The 25,692-nt window shown below is 43.0% G+C and overlaps 1 protein-coding gene across 6 annotated transcripts in view; it reads right to left on the reverse strand.

Moving 5' to 3' along the window:
- The window catches only part of TANC2 (tetratricopeptide repeat, ankyrin repeat and coiled-coil containing 2), a 602,081-nt gene that overhangs the window by 161,692 nt on the left and 414,697 nt on the right, over window positions 1-25,692 (reverse strand). For all 6 annotated transcript variants that reach the window (XM_044999330.1, XM_044999329.1, XM_044999328.1 and 3 more), the window contains one exon: window positions 10,659-10,807. In XM_044999330.1, the coding sequence (XP_044855265.1) occupies window positions 10,659-10,807 (149 nt within the window). The remainder of the gene's footprint in view (window positions 1-10,658; window positions 10,808-25,692) is intronic.

Consider the following 25,692-nt stretch of genomic DNA (forward strand, 5'->3'; position numbering starts at 1 on the left):
TTGACAATTTGGTTTTAATTTCTTTTATGTCCTGTAAAAATGAAAGATCCTCAGTTCTGAATTCAACAGGAAACCTGGTGAAGTTTGCACAAAATGAGATTTACTATATAGTAATTTTACTGTTTATGTCAACGTTTGTCAGGAAATGTTAGTATTAAGCTGCGATAAAAACAAAACAAAATAATATTACCTGGAAGGAATGATGAGGTAAAACTTTTGCTTTCCACACAAGCAAAGAAACTCCTGGTGACAATTATAGTGCATGATCTGACCTGTACTTAATGCTTATGGCAAGAAATAACACAAACAGGAAATCTGTGCCATTTCCATCTGGTCAGAAATCTCAGTTGGCTTGCAATTTTTGTTTTGTGACTGTTTCTTCCATTCAAGAAAAATAACAATGCTTTTACACTGGAAGAGGAAGTGCCAAGTCCCACATCTAAATGAAAGAAATTCTTTCCCCAGAAGAAATGCTTTCCACACCAGAGGCTGACTTCTCATACTTTACAGTAGTGAAATACTGACTTTGCCAGGCAAAAATATGGCAGCATGAAAAAGATTGCATTTTAAAAGTTATTTCAGAAAGAATCTATAAGAAATTGTGCAAATGAATACCACTAGAGTTAATATATTTAATACTATATACAGAGATCATCTATTAGAAGAGATAAAATCTGTATACATTGCATTTAAAGACTAGTTGTGATGAAGCTGAAATTCTCTGTATCCGGCTACATGTTCAAAAGTGATCTGCATGCTTCCCTGAGAAAGAAAGATCTCTTTTCTCAAGATAAAAATTTACTCAGTTTCACCCTATCCTAGAATACCTGTACATAAATAAGACATACTGTGGTGAATTACTGAGGTACAGCAGGTTTCGGACAAGGCTCACTAACCATAAACAAGTTAATGTGGTCTCATCCACCAAACGCAATGACTTATTAAACACTAAAGAGTGCCTACATCAGATCATGCACATATAACTTTGTGGTTTCTTGAAACAAACATAACTGTAGCTAGCATATTTTTCACAAATAAATTAAAAACCCAGCTTTAAAATCTCTCCAACTCTTGATTTTGATAAGTATCAGAGGGGTAGCCGTGTTAGTCTGGATCTGTAAAAGCAGCAAAGAGTCTTGTGGCACCTTATAGACTAACAGACGTTTTGGAGCATGATGCATCCGACGAAGTGGGTATTCACCCACGAAAGCTCATGCTCCAAAACGTCTGTTAGTCTACAAGGTGCCACAAGACTCTTTGCTTTTTGATTTTGATAGACGCTGAATCCCTTGCACCAGAAACAAACTTGATATGCTTTTAGCATCACTAAAGGAAGGCTTCATATTTCAAGTGCTAGTGGTGCTCATAGGCACTGCAGTAGTTATGGGGAGGCTAGAATATCTGTTACAGGACCTAATTCTGCCCTCAGACTCTCACACATATCTCCCATCAACCTCGCTGTAAATTGTGTGTGTACCAATGGGTAGATTTTCAGCCATAAACTTCTATTTACTGTCTCTATAAAACTTGCCTGTTCAAATGTGTTGGTCACCGGGGACGACAGCAGCAAACCCATGTCATGGGATTGTAGATTAGCTTCAATCACAGTCCTCAAGGTAAAGTTCCTGTATTTTATCCACTAAGTCCCTGAGTCCTCATTTAGCTTTTAGACACAAAAGAACATTTAGTTCCAGCTCAGAATACGCCAGTTGCACTCAGTAGTTCAGCACCATTGACAGCCTCTGAACAGACTGATGCTCTCCAACCATGTCACTACAATAAGGGAAAGTGACTTCATTTCCTAACAGCTTACTAAGCACTGCAGTACGGGGTTACTTCTCTTTGCAATTGTCTCTGCTTTCCGATTGAAACATTTAGTCCCCTTGTACAGTAATGTCTTGCTTCTCGGTAAAATGCTATTGAGGTGGAGGAAATCTCAATAGGCCTTAACTTTAATGAACACTTGCTTACTTTACAAGGGATACTTTTATAATAATAGTTATAGAAAACTGTCCCTAACTTTTTAAAAATATCATTTGATCCTGGAATCGCTGGGCAAAACTGAACACTGAAGCACAGAGCTTGCAAACTACAGAAGGCCTTTGAAGTCTAACTTTTTCTTTTCAAGCTTGAAAAATGATTGAGACTGACTTTTCTAAGTAGGACATGTGAAAGATTCATTGTCTTCTAAATTAGAAGGCAGATCCCATGTGTAGCTAGAGGGGAGCTATCCAATTTGTCACAGAAATCCCACTGTGGCTTGTGAAAATGCTCGCTTACTCAGACGGCAATCACCAGACATTTGAGGGAAAATGGAGCATCGTGCACAATAGGTGGGATTGCATAACTAAAAAACACGAGGACTGATTCACCACTGTATTACTCTAATTCCATGCTAGTGTAACTCCACTATTTAACCATAACCATATACCATCATAGAACTGGAGTAACACATGTGAACCAGGTATGTGGAGTTCATCCAGACAGACCACCATGAACATGCTTTTATAATAATTCCTAGAGACTGCTATATACTGGAAAGGAGGACATCCAGGCACTTCCAACCAGCTTATATTTAGAGCTGATGGGGAGGATTTTTCTTAGAAAATGTTGATTAATCAAAACAGAAACTTGTTGTGGCAACATACCAGTTTTGATTAAACCTTCATCAGAAAAAGCAACAAAGAATCCTGTGGCACCTTATAGACTAACAGACGTTTTGCAGCATGAGCTTTCGTGGGTGAATACCCACTTCTTCGGATGCAAGACTAACACGGCTACCCCTCTGATACTTGTCATCAGAAAAAGTTTCTTAGGTCCAGAATGACATTTCTGATCAAAACCACAGAGACCCCCTACCCTAGAAAAGCCAATAGCCTGGCCAGGAGGACACTCATCTGGGACATGGGAGAATGGCAGAGCAGAGATATGAACTGGGGTCCCCCACATCATAGGTGACTACCCCAACCACCAGGCTATTGGATATTCTGGTGCCTTTCTTGGTACATTTTCATGAAAAACTTCAAAAGAATTTGGTTTCATCCCAGCGTGAAACAGGAACATTTTTGAAATGTTGAAAAGTTTTGCAGAAGGGGAAAGCCATCTCCCATACAGCTCTAGTTATAATTCCCCTTATGATCTGATTCCTTATCAAAGTAGTCGCACATGAACATTTGCTAAATTTTTGCACTCTTTTTATTCCTTTATCTTTTTAGGTGGCTGCCATCAGATCATCTTTTGAAGCATTAGGAACAAACCAATATGGTTCCCCTCCTCGCCCTGCAAAAGGCACACGCACACAACAATACGAGTAATGGATGAATATAACACTACAAATGTTGCAAACTAAATACTTCACACTCTAGAAATAACAGTACTTGACTAATGTGTCAATTTTCCCTACGTCTAAGAGCACGGCTCTTGAAATATTTAGTCTCCTAGAAACTACAGATTTAAATCTCAGCAAGGTTGACCTAGCTCTTAATAAACACATACACTTCATACCATAGTTTCCTGTTTTGGTTCCTTCTGGATTACATTTTAAAAAATGAAGTCTATTTATTTTATGTGGTTATAAGAAGACAGGCATTGCCAGTAATCCATTTAAACTAACAGCCAATCTCTGACAGTGATCAATAAAAAGATGCTTCTAAGGAAGGTGTAAAATCACCTTAATGGACAATTATGTAACAACATGCTCACAAAGAGAATTTTCTTTTCTAGCTGATACAGCTAGTGGCTGAGCACAATGACTTTTATTCCTTTTTTTAAAATCCTAGTAAGTTTAACTGTAGATATTCTTATTATTCATATAAATGTTAAATCTTCTTTGAGATCTACGGATTTCTTTGCCTTAATAATATCTTCTGACAATGAGTGCCACATGTTAAATTATACATTGTGAAGAAGCATATTTTCTTGTAATATCTTTTATTGGACCAACTTCTGTTGTTGAAAAAACAAGCTTTCAAGCTTACACAGAGCTCTTCTTCAGGTCTGGAAAACATATTCAGTGTCACAGCTAAATATAAGGTGGAACAGATTGTTTAGCATAAGTAGTTAACACATATTTCAAGGGACCATTCAACGTGAAGTGGCTGGTTAACAGCCCTCCAGTCACAGGGGGACAGGAAGGGAGATGGGAGGGTGTGTTATTGGGTTATAGATTGCTGAAATCAGGGGTGAAGGTAACTTACAGGACTTATCGGTACTGCCAGAGTCCTGAGGTGGGAGTGGCCTCATCCGGAAGAGGTGGGGCCTCTCAAGATTTAAAGGCCCTGGGGAACCAGCTGTGGCTGGGACACCCAGAGCCTTTAAATCAACCAGGGGCTCCCAGCTGCAGAGGTGGCTGGGAGCTCCCTGGGGCCCAGGGGCAAATTAAAGGGCCCGGGGCTCTGGCCGCCAGGGGGAATCCCGAACTTTAAATCCTGGCCCCACCCGGCCGCCAGAGCCGTGGCCGGGATTCAAAGGGCTCTGGGCTGCCCGCAGCCGCGGGGAGCTTTGAGCCCTTTAAATCCCCGCCCCAGCCCAGCCGCCGGAGCCGCGGACGGAATTTAAAGGGCTCTGGGCTGCCCGCAGCTGCAGGGAGCTCTGAGCCCTTTAAATCCCAGCTGCGGCCGGGCAGCCCAGAGCCCTTTCAATCCCCGCCATGGAAGTCGATGCGGTCCAGCACGGCGTACTGGCTCTTGCCGGTACGCCGTACCAGACCGGACTGGCTTACTTTCACCTCTGACTGTATGTAGTGTATGAATGTGACACAAACAATGCAGCTGCAGCCTGCCACCAACCAGCAGCAACCGGCTCCTGTGGGCTGCTGCCTGCAGAGAGCCTGCAGGTGCCGCTGGGCTGGGTCTGCCAAGGAGTAAGTAACCAAGGCAAAAACCACAGCCAGCCAGCCAGGGAGGGAGTGGGGGGGGGGGGAAGTATCAGAGGTGAATGAAGGACAACTGGAATAGCCTTCATGAAATATACAAGATATTTAGAGAAAGTTTTGTCAATTTCAGCCTCTGCACTCTGCAGGCAGGACAAAACAAAAAGAGATCTGAGATTGATCCGATGTCCTAAGGACATTTCAGGTGTTTAAATCAATATATAAAGAGGGTGAATTGGAATGAAAACTACTATTTCTTTCAAAGGAGGCACAATAATTTCCCTTAATATTCAGTTTTCCCCTCCAATCCCTCTGTGGTTTTGTCTATGGGGGCTATTTGCTTTCCCTGTGAATCTTTAGTTGCTTTAGCAAAATTGCTTTGCCCAAAATAAACCCTAATCATCAGAACACATCTTTCCACCATGTTCTCCATGTTTTTTGTGTTGTTTTTTTTAAACAGTAACATTTCAAAGAGGATCTACAAGCACTTTGGACATCACAACCATGATCCTCTGCTGGGGAGGGAATGGGATAGATTTGAACTTGGAAATGGTTCCTGATTTTGATTGTGTTTAGGAAATCCCCTCATCCCGGGGGCAGAAAAGAACTGCCCCTGCCATGGTCACATGCACCCAACAACAACTGGGAGTGAAATTAAAAAGGATGCCAGAAACGGCTCCTAACTCTGGACACTGAACTGCACAGGGAACAGCTGAGTTTAAACTGTTCTTTTGCAGGCAGCAGCAGCAGGCATCTCAGCCAGTCTACTGCAAGCTAGAGCCTAGAGGAAAACCCCTGCTGCGGGGGGGGGGGGGGGGAAGGAGGAGGAATGCAGAGCCTTGTCTGCAGCCTGGCTGGAGGAGGGGGAAGGAGGAGACGAGAAACCAATGTGACAGTGAGTTTTCCCCTTCCACCTGCTTTTATTAGCTCTGGATTTAAGCTGTGCAGCCAAATGCTTGTATTTGTTGTGTATATTAGTAGGAGAGATCCCCTCATCCCAGGGGCAGATAAGGACTGCCCCTGCCATGGTCAAACACACCCTCCTCTCGACCCCCTCCCCCAAGCTACTGTGAGTGAAATTAACAAGGATGCCAGAAACCTAGCCCTGGGAGCTGAACCATCAGGGAACAGCTGAGTTTAAACTATTCTTATGCAGGGAGCAGGCTTCTCTCTCCCTCCCTCAGTCAGTCTCCTTTTCTTACCGGCCCTCCGTACCGGCGCGTACCAGCTTACTTTCACCTCTGGTGAAATAAACCATAAATCCAGTGTTCTATTCAGTCCATGATTATTAGTGTCTAGAAAAGTTATGAATTGAAGCTCCCAGGTTCATCTTCTGAAAGCACTCTATAGGTTTCCTTTGATCACTAGGACTGAGAGGTCAGATACAGAGTGATCACTTTGTGAAAGGTGTTCACCCACAGGTGATATCGTGTTTTTGTCTTTTATCATTTTCCTGTATGAGTTCATTCAAGAGCATAGCGATTGTCTGGTTTCACTCACTAATTGTTATTGGGGCATTTAGAGCACTGGATGAGGTACGGTTTCTTACCTCTTATTTGTCTCTGCTATAAATTTTACATTTCTATCTTTTTAACCTTTTCTCAAAAAGAAATATTTCCAGGCCTCAAAATATTTTAATTGCTCTTCTCAGGATCTTTTTTGTTTCTGTTAAATCCTTTTTGAGATGAATGAACAGAACTAAATAATTTGATCTACTTAGATACATCTGTTGCCCCAAGCAACACAGTAGCTTTATGCCAGTATTCAAGGTGAGGGTATACCATGATTTTATCTAGTAAGACTATAACATTTCTATCCCTTTCCCAGTGCAACCTAACATCTAGCTCACTTTTTGGATCACTGTTGCATGTCACACAGATATTTTCTTTGAGCTGTCCTGGATGCCAAAGGTTTTTTTCCCGAGTTGCTATAATTACTTAGAATCCATCAATAGATATGAGCAATATAAATGGTTCCTTCCAATGTGCAATACCTACAGGACATGAATTGCATCTGACACCATGTTTCTCAAGTGTATAGGGCCTTTCAAAGTTCCAAATGGTTTTCTCTATCCCTAACTAGCCTAAATAATACTGTGTCATCCATAAATTTTAAATATACATTTCCATTGATAAGACAATTCTGTATTTTCAACATTGTTGCTACATTTATTGTTATATTTCAGCTAAAGCATTTGAAAAAGTAAACTTTACTATACTGCTCTCATATTCCTAAAGCTTGCGAAGAATAGGAGAAAAAGGTTTTACTCTTTGGCATTTGTGATCTCTCATTAAGGAAAACATGCTCAAGTAGGAAACAGTATATAAAAAGCTGCAACTTCTTAGCAATTTGGATAAGAAAATGTGTCCCTTGCTATAATCAAAATAAAGCACTCGAGTGGAAATGCAATGTGTTGGAATTATAAATTGGGACAGTTTTAGTTAAAAACAGCTCTATTCCTTATCTTCATTTCACCTCAACATTGGAGAGATTGCAAATAATTATATTCTCGCTTCAGAGGGCAGCGCATGGTCAGAATAGCAAGCAGTCGTCTAGTCCTAGCTTTTTACCCAGAGATTGCTTTCACTGCTCAAGCCACATAAAATAATGAATTAAAATCTAGAAAGGGCTTTTCTTTTTTAAAATTCAAGTGCATAATGGTAGCCAAAGTTTCAATTGGATGTCAGCATCTTTACAAATTTATCTTTGCAAACCCCAGCAACATGATTTATGCTTAAGAATTAACTCTTGGAGGGCTAGTTTAGTGGGATGGCAGCAGAGCTGTGACGTGCTGCAGCACAGAAAGGTCTTTACTTTGGGAAATACTTAGGAAGACTCCCACTCTTAGGCCAGGTCTACACCACACACTTATATTGGTATAACTATGTTGTTCAGGGGTGTGAAAAATCCACACCCCATGCACAACGCAATTATACCAACTAAGCCCTGGTGTAGACAGCACTATATTCAGAGCCACCCAGAGGGGGGCGGGGACAAGTGGGACAATTTGCCCCAGCCCTGGGCCCTGCAGGTCCGGGTCTTTGGTGGCATTTCGGCAGCCAAAGACGCAGAGCAACTGAAGGGCTCCCCGCTGCTGAAATGCCGCCGAAGACCCAGACCGCCACCGGGTGAGTACAAGCGACGCAGCTCCCCTGCTTTGCCCCAGGTCCCCTGAATCTGCTGGGCAGCCCTGATTAGATCAGGGAGAGAACTTCTCCTGGTGACATAGCTACTGGCTCCGGGGGAGGTGGATTAACTATGCCGATGGGAGAAACTGAAACACGAGTGGCGCAGCTGCACCAATGCAGTGTTTTAAGTGTAGACCTGGCTTCAGAGGGATGTGGTTAGGGGTAAGAGAATCACAAATGCAAGTCACACAAATGCCAGTGGATTCATACAGTAAGACTGACATCAAACTTGGACAAGGCTGTTTGACAGTCCTCCTGTCCGGAAGAGGATTGCTGCAATCACACCTTCAGAATAGGGGGGAGAGAAATTCAATTCCCCAGGACTCCAGTTAGACTGGCCATCAGCAGCTTAGATGTGGACTTTAGGGAAATATGCAGCACTGACAGAGGAGGCACTGCTCACAAAAAACAAATCCCACAACAAATTTAAGGTGGTAAATTAAGAACTTGGCTTTTCTCTATCTTCACTAAGCACATGAATGGTGTTCAAAGGGCCTCTAAAACTTTTTCATGCAAAAACTGGTGCAGAGCCCAAGATATCAATCTACTTCAGAGTGCAACTGTCACTGCTGTCTCTGTAAAGATATTTTCTTTTACTTATTCTTAAAGGCGTATTTTCAGAAAAGATGGGTTTTTAATTAAAAAAATAAAGCCAACAAAAGGAACCATTTATAGTAGAAATCTCTATTCTGCTTTGAAGTATTCAATTCAAATAAGTGTCTGTTAAAAATACACTTTCTAACACAATGTATTATACAGTGCATTTCAAAGAGAGCCAACAAAACGTACACAAAAAACTACGTGAAATCATGAAAAACTTAATTAATGTGTTAAAGAATAAACATTTTACAAAAATCCATCTTCTCTGCTCCAAAGAGAAAAGCATGTTAACCCTTTGTCCCACTTGTGCCATGGACTGCTCAAAAACACTCATGGAAATCTATGACAACACAGAGCCAGCCCCTCCTCCCTCACCAAATTCTCCAGTCCCCCTGCAGGCCAACCTCTTCACTCCCTGATGCTGAAGGAATACAGCTTCCTTCCCCTCTAGGTTAGCTGATCTACAGCTGCCACTCTTCTTTGGACATCCATAACTCCGGCTACTAACTCTACCCCATCTACTTACCTCCTCCCATTGCTCCAGCTTTTTCACTTACCTGATCCAGCCTACCTCTCTTGCTCTGGCACTGGCACTACTCACCTATCTGCAATAGCCTCCCTTTACCTCTTAAAAAATTCAAGAGGGGGTAAATTCAATAGTGATTTGCACCCCTAAAAATGATAGATTTTATTTTTAAAAATTCTGTTCAGTGGCAGTGTAAAATCAAAGAGCAAAGAAGGGTGCTGAAAACTTCGGTCTGAAGAAGAGGAGCTTTCCTGAATCACCAGAAAAATAAAAAATGGCCAATCACACTTCAGAGACGCAGACAAGTTTATTATTCCAGTATCAAGTCAGTCCAAAGAGGAACCAAAAACTACACGAGAGCTTTTATTTTATCACAAAGACAAGCTAGACAGTCACTGCTTTGTCAGCCTACCAAAGCAGATGTAATAAAAGGAACTTCAGGCAATGAGTAAGAAAAATAAGCCTTTAAACAACAATACACACTTCTCTCTATGGTACTAGCATGGCCTTTTTTATCACCATATCTGAGCACCTCACAGTCTTTAATTATTTATTTTTCACAATAGGCCCAATTTTCACACAAGGAGCTGAGGCACATAGAGACTAAGTGACTTGTCCAAGGTCACACAGTATGTCTGTGTCAGAGAGCAGGAAATTAACCTTGGATCTCCCGAGTCCCAGGCTAGAGTCCTAACCAGTGGACCATCCTTCTTCAATTAACAAGACTCTCTTTTTTTCGGTTTTCACTCTCACCCCATCACCTCTCAGTTTGGTAGTAATGTTCTTAGCTTATTCACTTCCCTGTGTGGAGAGTGAGTCTACTGTCCAGAGCAGAAGACTAGGAGTGATTACTACAGAAATGGGATCCAAAGTCCTTACTCAGGCAAAACTCCCATTGAATTTAGTGTTCACCCAGCGCCCGGCTGCCACTCTGTTCCTGAGACATCCAGAAAGTTGAGTTAAGTTCAATGAGAATTTGACAAAAATAATTTGGTATTTGTATATATTTTCAGCTTTGAGCCATTTCAATATGTGAATATGAGCAAGCCATGTAAGCAGCCGTAAAATTAGGATAATACTACTTACCTGCCCTACCAGGGGATTTACAAGGCTTATTTAATGTTTCTAAAGTACTTTAAAGGCCTCACAGGAAAGGTGCACAGAATACGAATTATTTTGATCACTATTATCTAATATGGTAAGAGAGGCTATTGTCCCTTAGGAAGCTTGCAGCTCAAACAGGAAAATGACAGAAACTATCACAAATGGTATCAGCTGATCCCATAAACATGTATTGCTACTGTGTAATTATGACCCACAGTTTAATAATATGGTATTATTACCTTTTTCCTTTTGTGAAAATCATTCCATCTCTACCACACACACACCGTGTGATAGTAACAAAAACTCATGTGCTACATCACAACCAACCAATCATTGCTGTACATTTGTAATGCCGAAGGAGATCTCATACCTGATTCTCATCTTGCACCTCCATGCTGTACTGTGGCCCCGGCTGTACCTCTGTGACTTTCTCTCCAAGGAGGAAGCCCAGGCGAGTCATGAGTGTGTTTGCTGCCTCATCTACGGATGGAGGGGGTCCCAGCTCCTGCTCAGCGTCACCTGAACAACAAGAAAAACATAATTTATGATGGAAACTGTTTAACTTTACTATTGTTCACCCACTGTTTTAATGGGCACAGCAACTCCACTATACAGGTTTTCAGGTCACACACATATCTTCTCTGTCTCACTCAACATTATTCGCTGGACATTCATTGGTTTAAATTGTCACCCTGCATTTCTTTTAATACTACCCTTTATTCCTTCTCTCTCTGCTTATTCTCAACACCTCATTTTAGGCAAGATGCAGACAGCCACCCCTTTCCCCGAAGTTCACGACAAAGCCCTCTAGGCTCAACCAAGAGATGGGACTTTGCTAAAATGCAATCCTGAAACCATGCTCCTCTCTCACATACACAACCAAATGAGTCACCTTTATATCACCATTTGCAGAGAACTCATGACTGTATGTGAATTGTTTGATGTTCTGTTAGCAATGCACTCAAGTGGCATTCATACCAGTAGGCCCACAGTTTTAAGCAGCTGAAATTCATTATTTCATAACATGAAGGGACTTGTTTAAAGACTGATCTATTGTTCATTAGGAAAGGTAGAGTAGACCTCAGACAGGTCATGCATGTTAGTTACCCGAGGTATAAAATGCACCTTTTTTAGCAGTGAGGACAAGTCACCGGACTATGTGCTGTACTGGAGACTGATTTTGGGTCTAAAAGTGCAAACGAAGGGACAGACTGCATGACAACTTCAATTAATTTCATGCATTGCAGTGGTGCATGGAGAGAGAAGAAGTTTCTTCAGTAGCCAGGTCCAAACTATAAAGCTCTATATAGATCAAACCAGGGCCTTGAATTACACTTGAAAGCAGAGGGGAACCCAACGCTGTTTGCTGAGCACAGGTGTTTTCATACCAATCCATTCCTCTAGCCAAGCAGATTGCTGCATTCTGGACTATCTGAATGAAACAGGATTGAAATACATCAGGCTGAAATGCATTATTCTGATTAGCTAGTTTCAGCAGTACTTCCAGAGTACACTGGGTACTTTGTAGAGTTTGTGGTAGAACAGCTGGTTTCATTGGTCTCAAAGTAGAAACTGCTCTCTAAACAGTCAGAGCTTGATCATTTGAGTCTGTAGGTTTAAACTTGCACACACTCTTCTGTTCTATATTAACCTTAAGAAGCCTGCAAATGGTACAAAACTGTCATTTACCTCTCAAATAAACAAACGGATGAGCTTATTCTAAGTCAGATCACCTTGAAATGGCTGGATGTGGTCTCATTATATGGAGGATAACAGATGTCTGCACAGTGATTACAACTCTAATTCACTTGAAAAGTTCTGCGGACGTCACAAAACACGAAAAAAGCACAATTCAAACAATTTATAAATGCCAGCCAAGTCCTGAGCGTGTCAAATTTACCACAGAGTCACCAAGTGTTATTTTATTATAACTTTCAAAGTACAAAAAACTTGAAACTCAAGCAAGGTAGTGTAATACTGGATTATTCTGCCTTTGGGCTTCATTGGTTTTTTTAAAAAGTTTGAAACATTTAATTAACTTGATATCCTGGAAGAGACAAACCAACTCCTAGACATGGATGCAAGGATAATGCAAAAAGAACCTGTTACCTCCCTTTCATAGATGATGGTAAGGTATAATGCCCACTCACTGAGTTCAGTGAAAGGGCATAGCCATTTTATCCTCCATCACTATTTAATCTATTCCTTGAATACCATGGACCAAATTTTGTAAGTAATATCCAATATATCAATGATAGTATCCAATTCTAAGCTCAGCTACATGCATGCAAGGCCACTGAAGTCAATGGGACTGTGTGTGAGAGAGATCAGAATTTGGCCCATAGGCTGAAGTTCTGGTTGTGTGTCGTATCAACTCGCACATTTCTACATAAGCATTACAGTAATACAGTAATACTAGAGACAAAGCCAAAATATCTCTCTGCAACTCAATCCATTAGAAGGGAATTGGAAGGGGGGGGGGCTAGAAGACTGTCATTTTATGTCTAACATGCTATGCATTATGTCTTCACAAAGAGGCAAGTTAGAAAGAGATTTCCATCTCACTGTGTGATTAGAAGGGGGTGTAAATTATGCCACTACTGTATTTTCAAAGGCACCACACTAAAAGGTAAACATATTTTTTTCCCAAATGCAATACACAAAGAAATACATTTGATCAGTCACAATCTCTCCCCTAACACCAACTCTGCCCTTTACATATTGCTAATCAGTTTTAGAGCAGCAGAGCATTCTGCGTATTTTAACAAGGGATTTTGTGTATGGGTTGTTTTTTTTCCAAAGTTTGTTTCTTGGTGCCACAGCCTCCAAAAAGTGCAGTAAATCCAATTGCAAAAATGAACCATTAGCTATGACCTGGCACTGAAAATGTTACATTGCAGTGATGTCTGTGCCCGGGCACTGAAACAGTATTCTGGTGGAAAGTGACTGGGTGTTGAATTGTATACACGCTCTGGAAGTGAAAAGGCATTTACAGAGGGATGAACGGGAAGATGGGACTGAGCCCTTTCTTTACCTCCCCTATACTGTTCCAGGACGGCTAGAGAGAGGAGATGCTTTTTAGCCCCCTTGCCTCCTTTTATCTTCATCACCTTCTGAAACCTTCCCAAGACTCCTGGTGTCCACCCCACACCCTTAAACAAAGTTGTAGCCTGGCTGCTTGTACTGTACTCCAGTGGTGAGCTATTGGTCCATCATCATTCCGTTGTTTATGTGCAATTGTATTCTAGAAGTATATCCCTGATTCGGTGGCAGGAACTCAGGATGGTGAGATGACTCGCAGAAGACAGGAAGTCCATCTTTTCCCTTGAGCACTATAGATGAAATTCTTAGATTCACGACAACACAAAACACACAGCCTAGGGAGAGGCAGAGCTATGGTGACTGTAAGCCACTTTTGCAGCCCCTCAAATCCTGGGCTGTCCCAGAAGTGAGAGAGACCCATGAAATAACTGAGGTAGAGCCCTGAGGATTTTGACAGCCTATCACCGGAGCCTTTCTGCCCAGAATTTCCACGGTACTGTATGGGGGTCCCACCCTGACATATCTGATCTGTTAGTCTTTTGTATAAATAGGGTACACACTCCAAATGCATACTGTATCTGTTGCAAAAACCCTTATGAAATTTCTCTGAAAAGTAAATTACAGCGCAGCAGCAGAACACAATGTTAAGTTACATGCCACGTAAATTATTTACAAGTGATGTACACATTGTCGGGCAGGGGGTTGTATGCAGAATATCAATCTCAGAGTAAATATTCAGGGCGGAGTTTGTAAATATATTGGTTAGTGTGCATCATACATGCCATTATTTTTATAACGATACAGTATTGACCTTTTCCAAGATATCTGCAAGATTTCCTACATTCAAATACTGCAGAGATCATGGTAGAGTTAACTTCAGTTAATGGTAAAGAGCCGTTTTTTAATGGCGATCACTGTTTGACCACCACTGCTCTGAATGGAATGTTAGATCTGCTCTGGTGTTTGTGACAATGGCCCCGATCCAGCAAAAACTTCAAGATGTGCATAACATTCAGCAAGTGTGTAGTCCCATTGACCTAGCAGGACTCAAATTACACATGTGCTTAAGTGCTCTGCTGGATCAGGGCTGATGTCATTCTCTGGTTACTTGGAGGCAACGGAGTATACAACCTGTCATTCTACTACAGCTAACTGAGATTTCCCTTAGCTTAAGTGATAGGGCCTGGTTTTTGGACTAGGAGGCCCTTTAGTTATAATTCGTGAGTTAAAGTAGTCATGGAATCAATATGAGATAGAACTCCCTGAAAATGTGATTTATTATTATGTGCCAATAATGTGCTTGGTGCTGTACAAGTTACAAATGCAATTACAGTCCCTGCCCCAAGGATCTTATTTATATGCAGCATTAACCTGAAAGGTTGATCAACTTAACAATGCATATTGAAGTGACACATTCTCTTGCAATCATTATCACTGTCCATAGTAATAATGGAGTTTGGTTGCTGAGGTCTGCCACAGGAATTCTCACCCTTTTTCTTTCTCAGGCTCCCTCAACATGCTATAAAAATTCCAGGGACCAGTGTGTGTGTGTGGGACAGTTAAGGGCTCCTGGCTTCAGCAGCTGGGATTGGGAGCGGGGGCATGACTTTGGGGCTTTAGCCCTGTGGAGCACCAGGGCTCCGCCTGCTGGCCAGAGGAAGTGAGGGAGAGATGTGCCTGGGGCATAGTTTGACTTCTGTTTTTTTGTTGTTGTTTTTTCTGGGGGGGGGGGAGGGAGGGAGCGGGGGCAGGGCCTGGAAGGGCTTCGGCCAGCTCTGCACACCAGGGCCCAGTGAGGGAGTGCCACATCCACCCCCAACTCATCTCAGCAGGCCACCCCACCTGTCTGGGTTGGGGGTCAGGGGCACAACCAAAAATTGTAACTCAGAGGGGGAGGCTCAGCTCACAAAGTTTGAAAACCGCTCAGGGTGCAGACAGGAGAAACTTGGGGCGGTGTACAGGCAGGGGGTAGTTCAGGGTGCAGGGAGGAGGAACTCAGGGCGGTGTGCAGGCAGGGGGTAGTTCAGGGTGCAGACAGGAGGAACTCGGGGCGGTGTGCAGGCAGGGGGTAGTTCAGGGTGCAGGGAGCGGGTAGCCAGGGACAGTCTGCAGCTAGGGCAGTAGCTCGGGGTGCAGCGAGAGGTGTAGTTAGGGGCAGTGTGCGGGCAGGCTGCAGAGAGAGGGATAGTTAGGGACTGTGTACCAGGAAGGTTGCGGTTGCTGCTCCCCGAGGTCTCTGCTAGCCCCAGAGCTGGGTCCATCCACCCACTGGCTACATGAGCAGTCAAAAGGGGCTGGGAGCTGAGGAGCAGCCACAGTCCTGGGCACCAGCAGCAGGAGGAGGAGGAGACAGGGGAGCGCCGTGACTGCCTGCTCCATGGCACTGCACCAGCCAGAGCAGCAGCCACCCTACGCTGTGTGGCTCCAGCTTCCTGCCTCCAATCTGGCCAGGGGGGTGGAGCCTCCGGGTGGGTGGGGAGTGGTAGTGTGGAGCTGCCCCTGGGACTGCACCGTTCTGGCACTACAGTTTGAGGGGACCACCCACTTCTGCCCCCCATCCCTGCCCATGGGCTCATAAGAACAGCCATATGGGGTTGACCAAAGGTCCACCTTGCCCAGTATCCTGTCTTCTGACAGTGGCCAGTGCCAGGTGCCCCAGAGGGATTGAACAGAGCAGGTAATCATCAAGTGATCCATCCCGTCGCCCATTCCCAGCTTCTGGCAAACAGACGCTAGGGACACCATCCCTGCCCATCCTGGCTAATAGCCATTGATGAGACCTATCCTCCAGGAACTTATCTAGTTCTTTTTTGAACCCTGTGATAATCTGGGCCTTCACAACATCCCCTGGCAAGGAGTTCCACAGGTTGACTGTGCATTGTGTGAAAAAATATTTCTTTTTGTTTGCTGCCATGGGCCCCCGGCTGAGAACCGCTGCTCTATCACATCACATAACAAGAAAAGATAAATTACCTTTGTTATACTTGTCCACATTCTTAACTGAGGTGCAGCTATAACAAATGTATTGATTTCACAAAACCTTTCTACTGTGATGATAAAAATAACTGAATTTATTGTTTCCCTCACTCAAAGAAAAAAGGCAAAACTGGGTTGTGATAGAGTTATGATTCAATAATTCAAAAATAGCTAAAAAAATTTGTGCTCAACTGCCAATTCTGAGGAAAGCAGCTACTATTTAATATATAAAAATATAACCAAAACATTATCTTTCAGGCATAAAGAGCATTTATCTCAAAACAATGGGAAAATTATATATGGTACAAGCATAAAAATAAACACACACACACACACACACATATATATATATATATATTCTCCAGCTTTAGAATGGTGGCTGTTCATAAAGTGACGAAAAATGCCATCTGCCATTTCTTTTTTTAAAAGCAAGATTAGCTAATCCTTTAGTACAGTACTGTGATTAAAATTACATATCTAGCTTTAAAAGAATTTGAACTTCTGAAGAATGTCTCCAACACCACCACTGGGACTTATACTGTAGTGTTCATGTATGGTGGAGGTATAGCTCAGCAGGTGGGGGTATAGCTCCCAGGTAGAGCATTTGACTGCAGATCAAGAGGTCTCTGTTTCAAATTCAGGTGCCCACTTCCTTGTTTTTATATTTTGACTTTAGTAAAGCTTTTGATACTGTCTCGCATGACTTTCTCATAAACAAACTAGGGAAATGCAACCTAGATGGAGCTGCTAAAAGATGAGTGCAAAACCGTTCCCAGAGAGTAGTTATCAGTGGTTCACAGTCATGGTGGAAAGACATAATGAGTGCGGTTCCGCAGGGATCAGTTCTGGGTCTGTATCTGTTCAATATTTTCATCAATGATTTACATAATGGCATAGAGAGGACACTTATAGAGTTTGCGGCCAATACCAAGCTGGGAGGGGTTGCCAGTGTTTTGGAGGATAGGATTAAAATTCAAAATGATCTGGACAAACTGGAGAAATGGTCTGAAGAAATCAGGATGAAATTCACTAAGGACAAATGCAAAGTCCTCCACTTAGGAAGGAACAATCAGTTGCACACATACAAAATGTGAAATGACTGCCTAGGAAGGAGCACTGCAGAAAGGGATCTGGGGTCATAGTGGATCACAAGCTACCTATGAGTCAACAGTGTAACACTGTTGCAAAAAAAGCAAACATCCTTCTTGGATGTATTAGCAGGAGTGTTGTAAGCAAGACATGAGAAGTCATTCTTCTGCTCTACTCTGCAGTGATTAGGCCTCAACTGGAGTACTGTGTCCAGTTCTGCGTGCCACATTTCAGGAAGCATGAGGACAAATTTGAGAGTCCATAGAAGAGCAACAAAAATGATTAAAGGTCTAGAAAACATGACCTATGAGGGAAGATGGAAAAAAATGGGTTTGTTTAGTCTGGAAAAGAGAAGACTGAGAGGGGACATGATAACAGTTTTCAAGTATGTAAAAGGTTGTTACAAGGAAGAGGGAGAAAAATTGTTGTTCTTAACTTCTGAGGCTAGGACAAGAAGCAATGGGCTTAAACTGCAGCAAGGGAGGTTTAGGTTGGACATTAGGAAAAACCTCCTCTAACTGTCAGGGTGGTTAAGTACTGGAATAAATTGCCTAGGGAGGTTGTGGAATCTCCATCATTGGGAGTTTTAAGAGCAGGTTAGACAAACACCTGTCAGGAATGGTCTAGATAATACTTAGTCCTGCCATGAGTGCAGGGGACTGGACTAGAGGTGCCTTCCAGTCCTATGATTCTATGTATACTGTAGTATCCACATAGTGAATTTGAAGCTACTTTTCTACTAGGGAAGGAGATTTTACCCTGAAACATGATATTTACGATAAGCAGCAGGTTTAATGAGTGGTTAGGGTTCAACCCCTGGACCCAGAGACCTAGCCTGAAATCTTCTTGTGTGGCTTTGGGCAAATCAGTTAGCTTCTCTGTGCCTCAATTCCCCATATAGGTTTCTTAGATAGAAAGTTTCTGCATCTATATAGAAGTAGAACATCATATTTTTTTCCCCCTTAGGAAGTCACGAACTGAAGCAAAAGTAAAAAGGCTGGGGTTTGAGTAACAGCATAAGAGCTTAGGAATTCCCATGCCCAAAGAGACAAAAGATTCATCTAGTCTACTACTCCATCTCTGAAAAGAGCCAACTGTAAATGCTTCCAATAAAGGAGTGTCCCACAGTACGTCAACACTTTTATGGCTGACTTAGAACAACGCTTCCTCAGCTCTCGTCCCCTAACACCCCTACTCTACTTGTGCTACATTGATGACATCTTCATCATCTGGACCCAGGGTCACATAAACACCATCCTATATCGGAAACCTACTGATCGCTATACTTACCTACATGCCTCCAGCTTCCATCCAGGACACACCACACGATTCATTGTCTACAGTCAAGCTCTAAGATACAACCACATTTGCGCCAATCCCTCAGACAGAGACAAACACCTACAAGATCTCTATCAAGCATTCTTAAAACTAGAATACCCACCTGGTGAAGTGAAAAAACAGACTGACAGAGCCAGACGTCACCTACTACAGGACAGGCCCAACAAAGAAAATAACAGAACGCCACTAGCTGCTACCTTCAGCCCCCAACTAAAACCTCTCCAGCGCATCATCAAAGATCTACAACCTATCCTGAAAGATGATCCCTCACTCTCACAGATCTTGGGAGACAGACCAGTCCTCGCTTACAGACAGCCCCCCAACCTGAAGCAAATACTCACCAGCAACTGCACACCATACAACATAAACACTAACCCAGGAACCTATCCTTGCAACAAAGCCCAATGCCAACTCTGTCCACATATCTATTCAAGTGACACAACCACAGGACCTAATCACATCAGCCACGCCATCAGGGGCTCGTTCACCTGCACATCTACCAACGTGATATATGCCATCATGTGCCAGCAATGCCCCTCTGTCATGTACATTGGCCAAACCGGGCAGTCTCTACATAAAAGACTAAATGGACACAAATCTGACATCAGGAATCATAACATTCAGAAACCAATGGGAGAACACTTCAATCTTTTTAACTACTCCGTGACAGACTTGAAGGTGGCAATTTTACAACAAAAAAACTTAAAAAACAGACTCCAAAGAGAGACCGCTGAACTTGAATTAATATGCAAATTAGATACAATTAACTTAGGTTTGAACAGAGACTGGGAATGGTTGGGCCATTACACTAATTGAATCTATGTTAATTGAATCCCCATGTTAAGTATTCTCACACCTATGGGTCATCTCGATTATCACTTCAAAAGTTTTTTTTTCTGCTGATGATAGCTCATCTCAATTGACTGGCCTCTTACAGTTGGTATGGCTACTTCCACCTTTTCATGTTCTCTGTATGTATAAATATCTTCTTGCTGTATGTTCCAGTCTATGCATCCGGTGAAGTGGGCTGTAGCCCACGAAAGCTTATACTGAAATAAATTTTAGTCTCTAAGGTGCCACAAGTACTCCTGTTCTTTTCACGTTTACATAATATCTCTTACTTGCAATGCTTATTGAGCTCCGCGATGACTTTTCTTATTTCAGCTAGTCATTAGCTCTGACGTAGGGGGGCTGGTATCCTGCAAGTGTTGTCCTAGCTTACAGTGCTGCAGTTTCTATTCTTATTCACACAAAAATCTATTCTTTTAAAAATGTTACAAGATATTTTGAAGACAAATAATTTAGTACTAATGATGTGCATAGATTAACTAAAAATGGCATAAAACACCTTTCCCTTTATCCATTTTTAATTTTTTACCTTTTAATTTCAAAAATTAAAATGACTCAGACTTGGAGTCTTTCAGCTAGTGGATATGGGGTCAGAACTGAGAGACTAGTATTCATGTGTTTGCTGCCAGCCCAAAGGCTTTGTTATAGATGTAGGTGAGAGACTAAACATATGAAGCCTGAGTTGGTGAGGGCCCTCTCTCTCACTGACATCAGTAAGAGTCATTAAGAGTTCTCACCAACTTGAAATCCGTCCCTCAAAGGGGAGGACTGGGGTTAGAGAGAGAAGGAAATTGTGCTAACCAGTATACTTTTTTTTTTAAAAGAACAAAAAAGAAAATTAGTATCCCTGTTTTTTCACTGTAAGAACTTGACAACCTTTGGGATTCTTTGATACTGAACATTCCATTATTACCACAATGTTTTAATTAAATTAGATGAGACCAACAGTATGCAAGAAGTTACAAAAGAAACGTAATCCAACTCTTACACGATTGATGAACAGGAAAGACACACTAATAGTTTCTGGCTTTTGTCCTGAATCTCCAGAAGTGACGGGTAGCTGTGCTCTGTATGACTCACACTGCTTTATGTAAGAGAAATAAATAACAGCTTTTACACAGATGTGAAACAGGTTGTCCCTCTGTAGATTAAAATACCACTCATGTTTACACTATCTGGTGTTTTAATGGCCAGGTCAGAAGAATCTTGGAAGGAGTAAATCAGAGCATTGAAGTCTTAACTTTGCTGAATCCACAGATGGAATTCAGCAGCAGAAAAAATAAAGTAATTTCAGAAACCAGCATGGTACCAACATCCAATTTTCTAGCATGGAAATTTTAAAAGTGAGGGCCTGAGTGAGAGCCCTGGGAAAGCACAGAGAAGCAGTACTAGCTACTCAGACTTCTGTATTCACAAGTGTCAAATTCTACCTTGCAGCTACTCTTCCGCAAACTCAATGAAGTCTCTGGGGTTGCACAGCTGCAACTGAGAGCGCAATAGCACCCAAGAAACCTCTTGAATTAAAAACAAACCTGCCAGCCCAAGCCTCTGCAGTTGGTTGCTCTCCCTACCTTGTTAGGCAGCACAGCAGTGTCCCTGCTAGCCACCTGACAAACAAGATCCACAACCCTGGGTTGTTGATAAAGAGGAGAGTGCAATACTCTGGCTGGTTCTGAAAGCTTCAGAGAGCCTGTGTGTTGCCAACCCTCTAGATTTTACTGAGAGTCTCATGATATTTGGGGCATTTCGTAAAGCCCCTGATCCTCAAGTCAAGTAATTATGTGGGAACCTCAGCTTTCATTAAAAAAAAAAAAGTAAGATTCTAGCCCTCATAGTGGTGGAGAAAAGGTGACCCAGTCTCCTCCCCGTCTGGCCATTAATCTGGGAGGAGAAGGAAAGGAACTCCTGGAAACTTGGCAAAAAGTCTGCTAATAAGTAGGCCTGCTGGGGTAGGAGTGAAGGCAGAGGACAAGAAATGGATCAGTTGTCCAGGGAGTAAGAGAAGGTTAATTGGCTCAGGCATCTGGAAAACCTGAATGTCAATTAGCTGGGGAGGGTCTGGGTTGCCTGTGTGAGGAAAAGGTCAATTGGATGGGATGGATGTTGCAACAGAGGATGAACTGCTGGGTTTAGAGAAGCCATTTATTGATTGGGGGTACCTATGAGGCAGATGGATTGAATAGCAGTTGGGCAGCAAGGTCACATAGGATAGACTCTGGGGGAGGCAGGCCAGGAGGAGGGGAGGAGAAGGGAGCAGACGAAGTATGGGGAAGGGGGGCAAAGTGTTTATTTATTTAGGGCAAACATTTCAAAAGCACCTAAACAATTTAGGAAACCAAGTCCCATTTTCAAAAGAGACAGACACTTAGGAGTCAAAGTCCCACTCACTTAGGAGCCGAGGTCACCCCAGACAATGAGTTAGGCTCCTTAGAAGTGTAGGTGCTTTTGAAGATTTTACCCTTTGGATTTATACAAAAATGGGTAATTCTCCTTACACACTCCCCAACTTTCCCATTTCTTTAAAATACAGAACGAACCCCACGTACTAAGTGCAGCAGCACAATCCACTATAACTCATCACCAGCAAGCCAAGCAACTCGAAAGCTCAGATCCCCCTCTCCCGCCCCTTCCAGCAATTCATCCTATTTAAAGTGTCTGGGGAAAAAAGATGAGCTTAGCAGCGTGTCCTGAAGGTCACCAGATTCAGGCTGTTTTAAAGTGAATTTCACAGCCACAGGGACCACATGGAAGATGTCGTGCCTGCAGCCCTTGTGTGTTTGTAATGGTACGGCTTCAGATTAAGTGCCTTTGCTGATTTCAACTGTGGTAGTATGACACAGGTAGAGAGGCAGTCTCTCAGGTAGGCAGGTCTTAGGACACTTCAAAACCACACTTTTTTATCCAGAAACTCACAGGTCAGTGCGGATCATGGAATACTGGCTGATTATGAATGTGGCAAGATACTCTACTTTACTCAGCAGCGGACGCTACATTCTGCAAAGGCTTCAGTATGCTGGATAGTTGCAAGCACTCAGAAATTTGAAAATGCCAGAAATAAGGATGCCTGTGAAAACTTACATCAGCCTTTTTGTGGATATATATTATGACAGTGTCTTTAATTACGTGATCACATACTACTTTTATTTAAGATATACTAGGATCCAACAAGCAGAAAGCCCTGTGCAGCACCTCAGCATGATTCTCAGTCACATTCCCCTATTCCAGTGGTTCTCAAACTGCAGGTCAGGACTTCAAAGCGGGTCGCCAAATGGGGTTGCCAGGGTCAGCATTAGACTTGCTGGGACTCCTAGCAGAAGCTGAAGCCTAAGCTCCATCCCCACCAGGGGCAGTGGGGCTTAGGTTCTGGCCCCCTCTCCACCCACCTGGGGCAGTGGGGCTTGGGCTCCACCCCACCCAGGATCATGTAGTAACTGTTATCAGAGGGGGTTGTGGTGCAATGAAATTTGAGAACCCCTTCAATTCCGTACCTTGATTTCTATTCCTATCAGCTTTTTCTCACTACAGATCTTTAAAGTCCACAAGACTTGCTGTCAATCCGTAGCAGGTTAGCAGATACAGAGTCAACACAGGGATCCTAGTGACTTATCAAGGTCCACAAAAGCTCATGCAGACTTTACAAAGTCTGGCAAACCTTGGATTGGGAGCAGGAGTCAAGGTATTACCAGTAACATGGGGAAGCAGAGGAGACTGGGGAGTAAGGGGAAATGAGTCGGAGAAACCAGTTTTGCAGGCCCTCTTGTTATCAGATGCGGACCTTGCCAAGCCAATTTGCAGCAGCCTCATCAGTGAAGTGCAGAAACCTCAGACCACCATCAAATCTGGTCAAAGGGCAGTCGTTAAGTGACGTGTGACACTGTCTGTCTTTGGCCACAGCTGCATGTGGGATCCTCTCATTGGCCTCAGGTGTGAAGGCCGGCTGCATATAGACCCTGGCCCAATCAAAATCAATTCACAAAGGCCCCCCCAGCAGCTGACCTGGGTGGGGAGTGGAAGGGGTAGGGCCAGAGCCGGAGTTGAAGGGGCAAGGCCAGAACCTCTTCCGACTATGCTGGGACACTGCCCGGTGCAGTGCAGCAGCTGCCTGACAGAGCGCCTGGCGGCGGCAGAGACCCACCTCCCGCCCAGACTTGGCTTCCAGGGACAGCGGCCGAGCAGGCCGAAAACCTCCCTCCCCCCAGGCACATTTGGCCCCTGTCCCCAGAAGCTGAGTCTGGGCAGGGAACCCCGCTCCAGCCAGGCTCTCCCAGGCAGCTGGTCTACGCTGCACAGAGCAGCGACCGGGAGTGGCTCTGTCCTGCTCCCTGCCCGGGCCTGGGTACCAGGGAGAACAGCCCAATATGTCGGGGCAAAGCCGCTGCAGCAGGAGGACAAAGTCCTTACCCCCCTGCAGGTACCGTAGAGCGGGGAGAGTGCAGGGGCCCCAGCCTGGGGGCAGGGAGGAGACACATGGGGAGGTCACGTGTCCTCCCCTTTAGCTGGTGCCATCCCAGTATGGGGAGGCACGAGTGGTCTATGCAAGGGCCACTGAGTGGCATGGCAAGTCAAAGCCAGGTACACACATGGTTGGATCAGTTATAAGAGACTGGTTTCTGATGACATCTCTGCAGACCATTCTTCAGGCCCTCTAAGCTGGGGCCAAAAAGAAGCCCAGAGAGATCAGTTGCTCTGTAGGCATTGCCAAGGGATGTTGAATTTCAGGTGTGGTGAGCTCTATTGATGGTGCTTGCCCACCATTCACTTTTATACACTAGCACATTATAAGTCTCAAATCACCCTACAAATGCCAATAAGAAAATAACTGGGAAGCTGTGTTGGTTCAGATACTAAGGGAAGGTTATTGATAGAACTTCTTGTAGACATTGCTGGCACTGTCAGTGAGGCCAAGAGATTGACCTCTTCCATCATATAGTATTAAAAGACTCTCAGATTAATGCAATAAGTGGTACATAAATACAACTTCATTTTAACAACAAGATGATACAGCCAGGGCCGGCTCCAGGCACCAGCGGAGGAAGCACGTGCCTGGTGCAGCACATGCTAAGGGGCGGCATTCCATCCATTCTCGGGGTGGCTTTTTTTGTTTTTGTTTTTGCTTCGGCAGTTCGGGCAGCTTTTTTTTGTTTTGTTTTTGTGTGCTTCAGGCAGCAAAAATGGTAGAGCCAGCCCTGGATACAGCTTTAGACACTTCTGTTAACAGGAGGGATAAGGTGGTGAACTGTAAAAAAATCAGCCTCAATATTCAGGAGCCAAAATTACAATGTTCTGTGAAGTTTGGTTTGGTGGGGGGCTTTTGTCCAGGGGAAGAAACTCAGTCAAGAACAATCTAACTTAATAGCTTTCTCTTGAAGTCCATGGGTTTTACGTAGATAGGAAAACAAAAAGCATGAAAAGAATCCCACCAAACTAGATAATATGCCAGGGTCCTTTGCTTCATCAACTATGCTATCAATTCATTGTTTGCAATTAATTCACTTAGGATATTAGATAAATTAATTTAGAAGGTAGGCTCAGATATTTGACTTTTAAAAAAAAGTTTCCTGGAGTAAAGTTCTTTCTAGGTTTTCTGTCAAACATCAATTTATACTGGCATTGAATCCACTGATATTTCCCAAGAAACTCTTAGAATATGAAAATAAATACACTAGTATTTAGAAAAAATCTTTTTTTTCCCAAAAGAGACTGTGGCCCCAGTCCTATAACCTTTATGCACATGCTTGACTTTATTACAATGAACTTTGACTTTCATCAGGGCCAATTCTAGGACAATTAGAGGAAACAGTCTTGACAACTATATTTTTTCTTTCTTTCAAGATGAAATATCTATTTATCCCATTTCATAATTTAATGTACGTTACATACAGCTCTGGCGAATTCATTATTTACAACACAACCATTTGCTAATGAAATTGTATCCAACCCAATATTGTCGCTGCAAACTAATGATGAGTTAGAGCTGGTTGAAATTTTTGTTATGAAAAGGTTTTGGTTTCGGTTGGAAAATGGCTTTTTCCAAATAACATTTTTTTCTGTAAAAAAGTTCACATTTTTTAAATTGTTTGTTTTTCATAAAAAAATCAAGTATTTTTTAA

This window comes from Mauremys mutica, chromosome 25 (assembly GCF_020497125.1).
Source record: "Mauremys mutica isolate MM-2020 ecotype Southern chromosome 25, ASM2049712v1, whole genome shotgun sequence".
In the NCBI taxonomy this organism is placed as follows: domain Eukaryota; kingdom Metazoa; phylum Chordata; order Testudines; family Geoemydidae; genus Mauremys; species Mauremys mutica.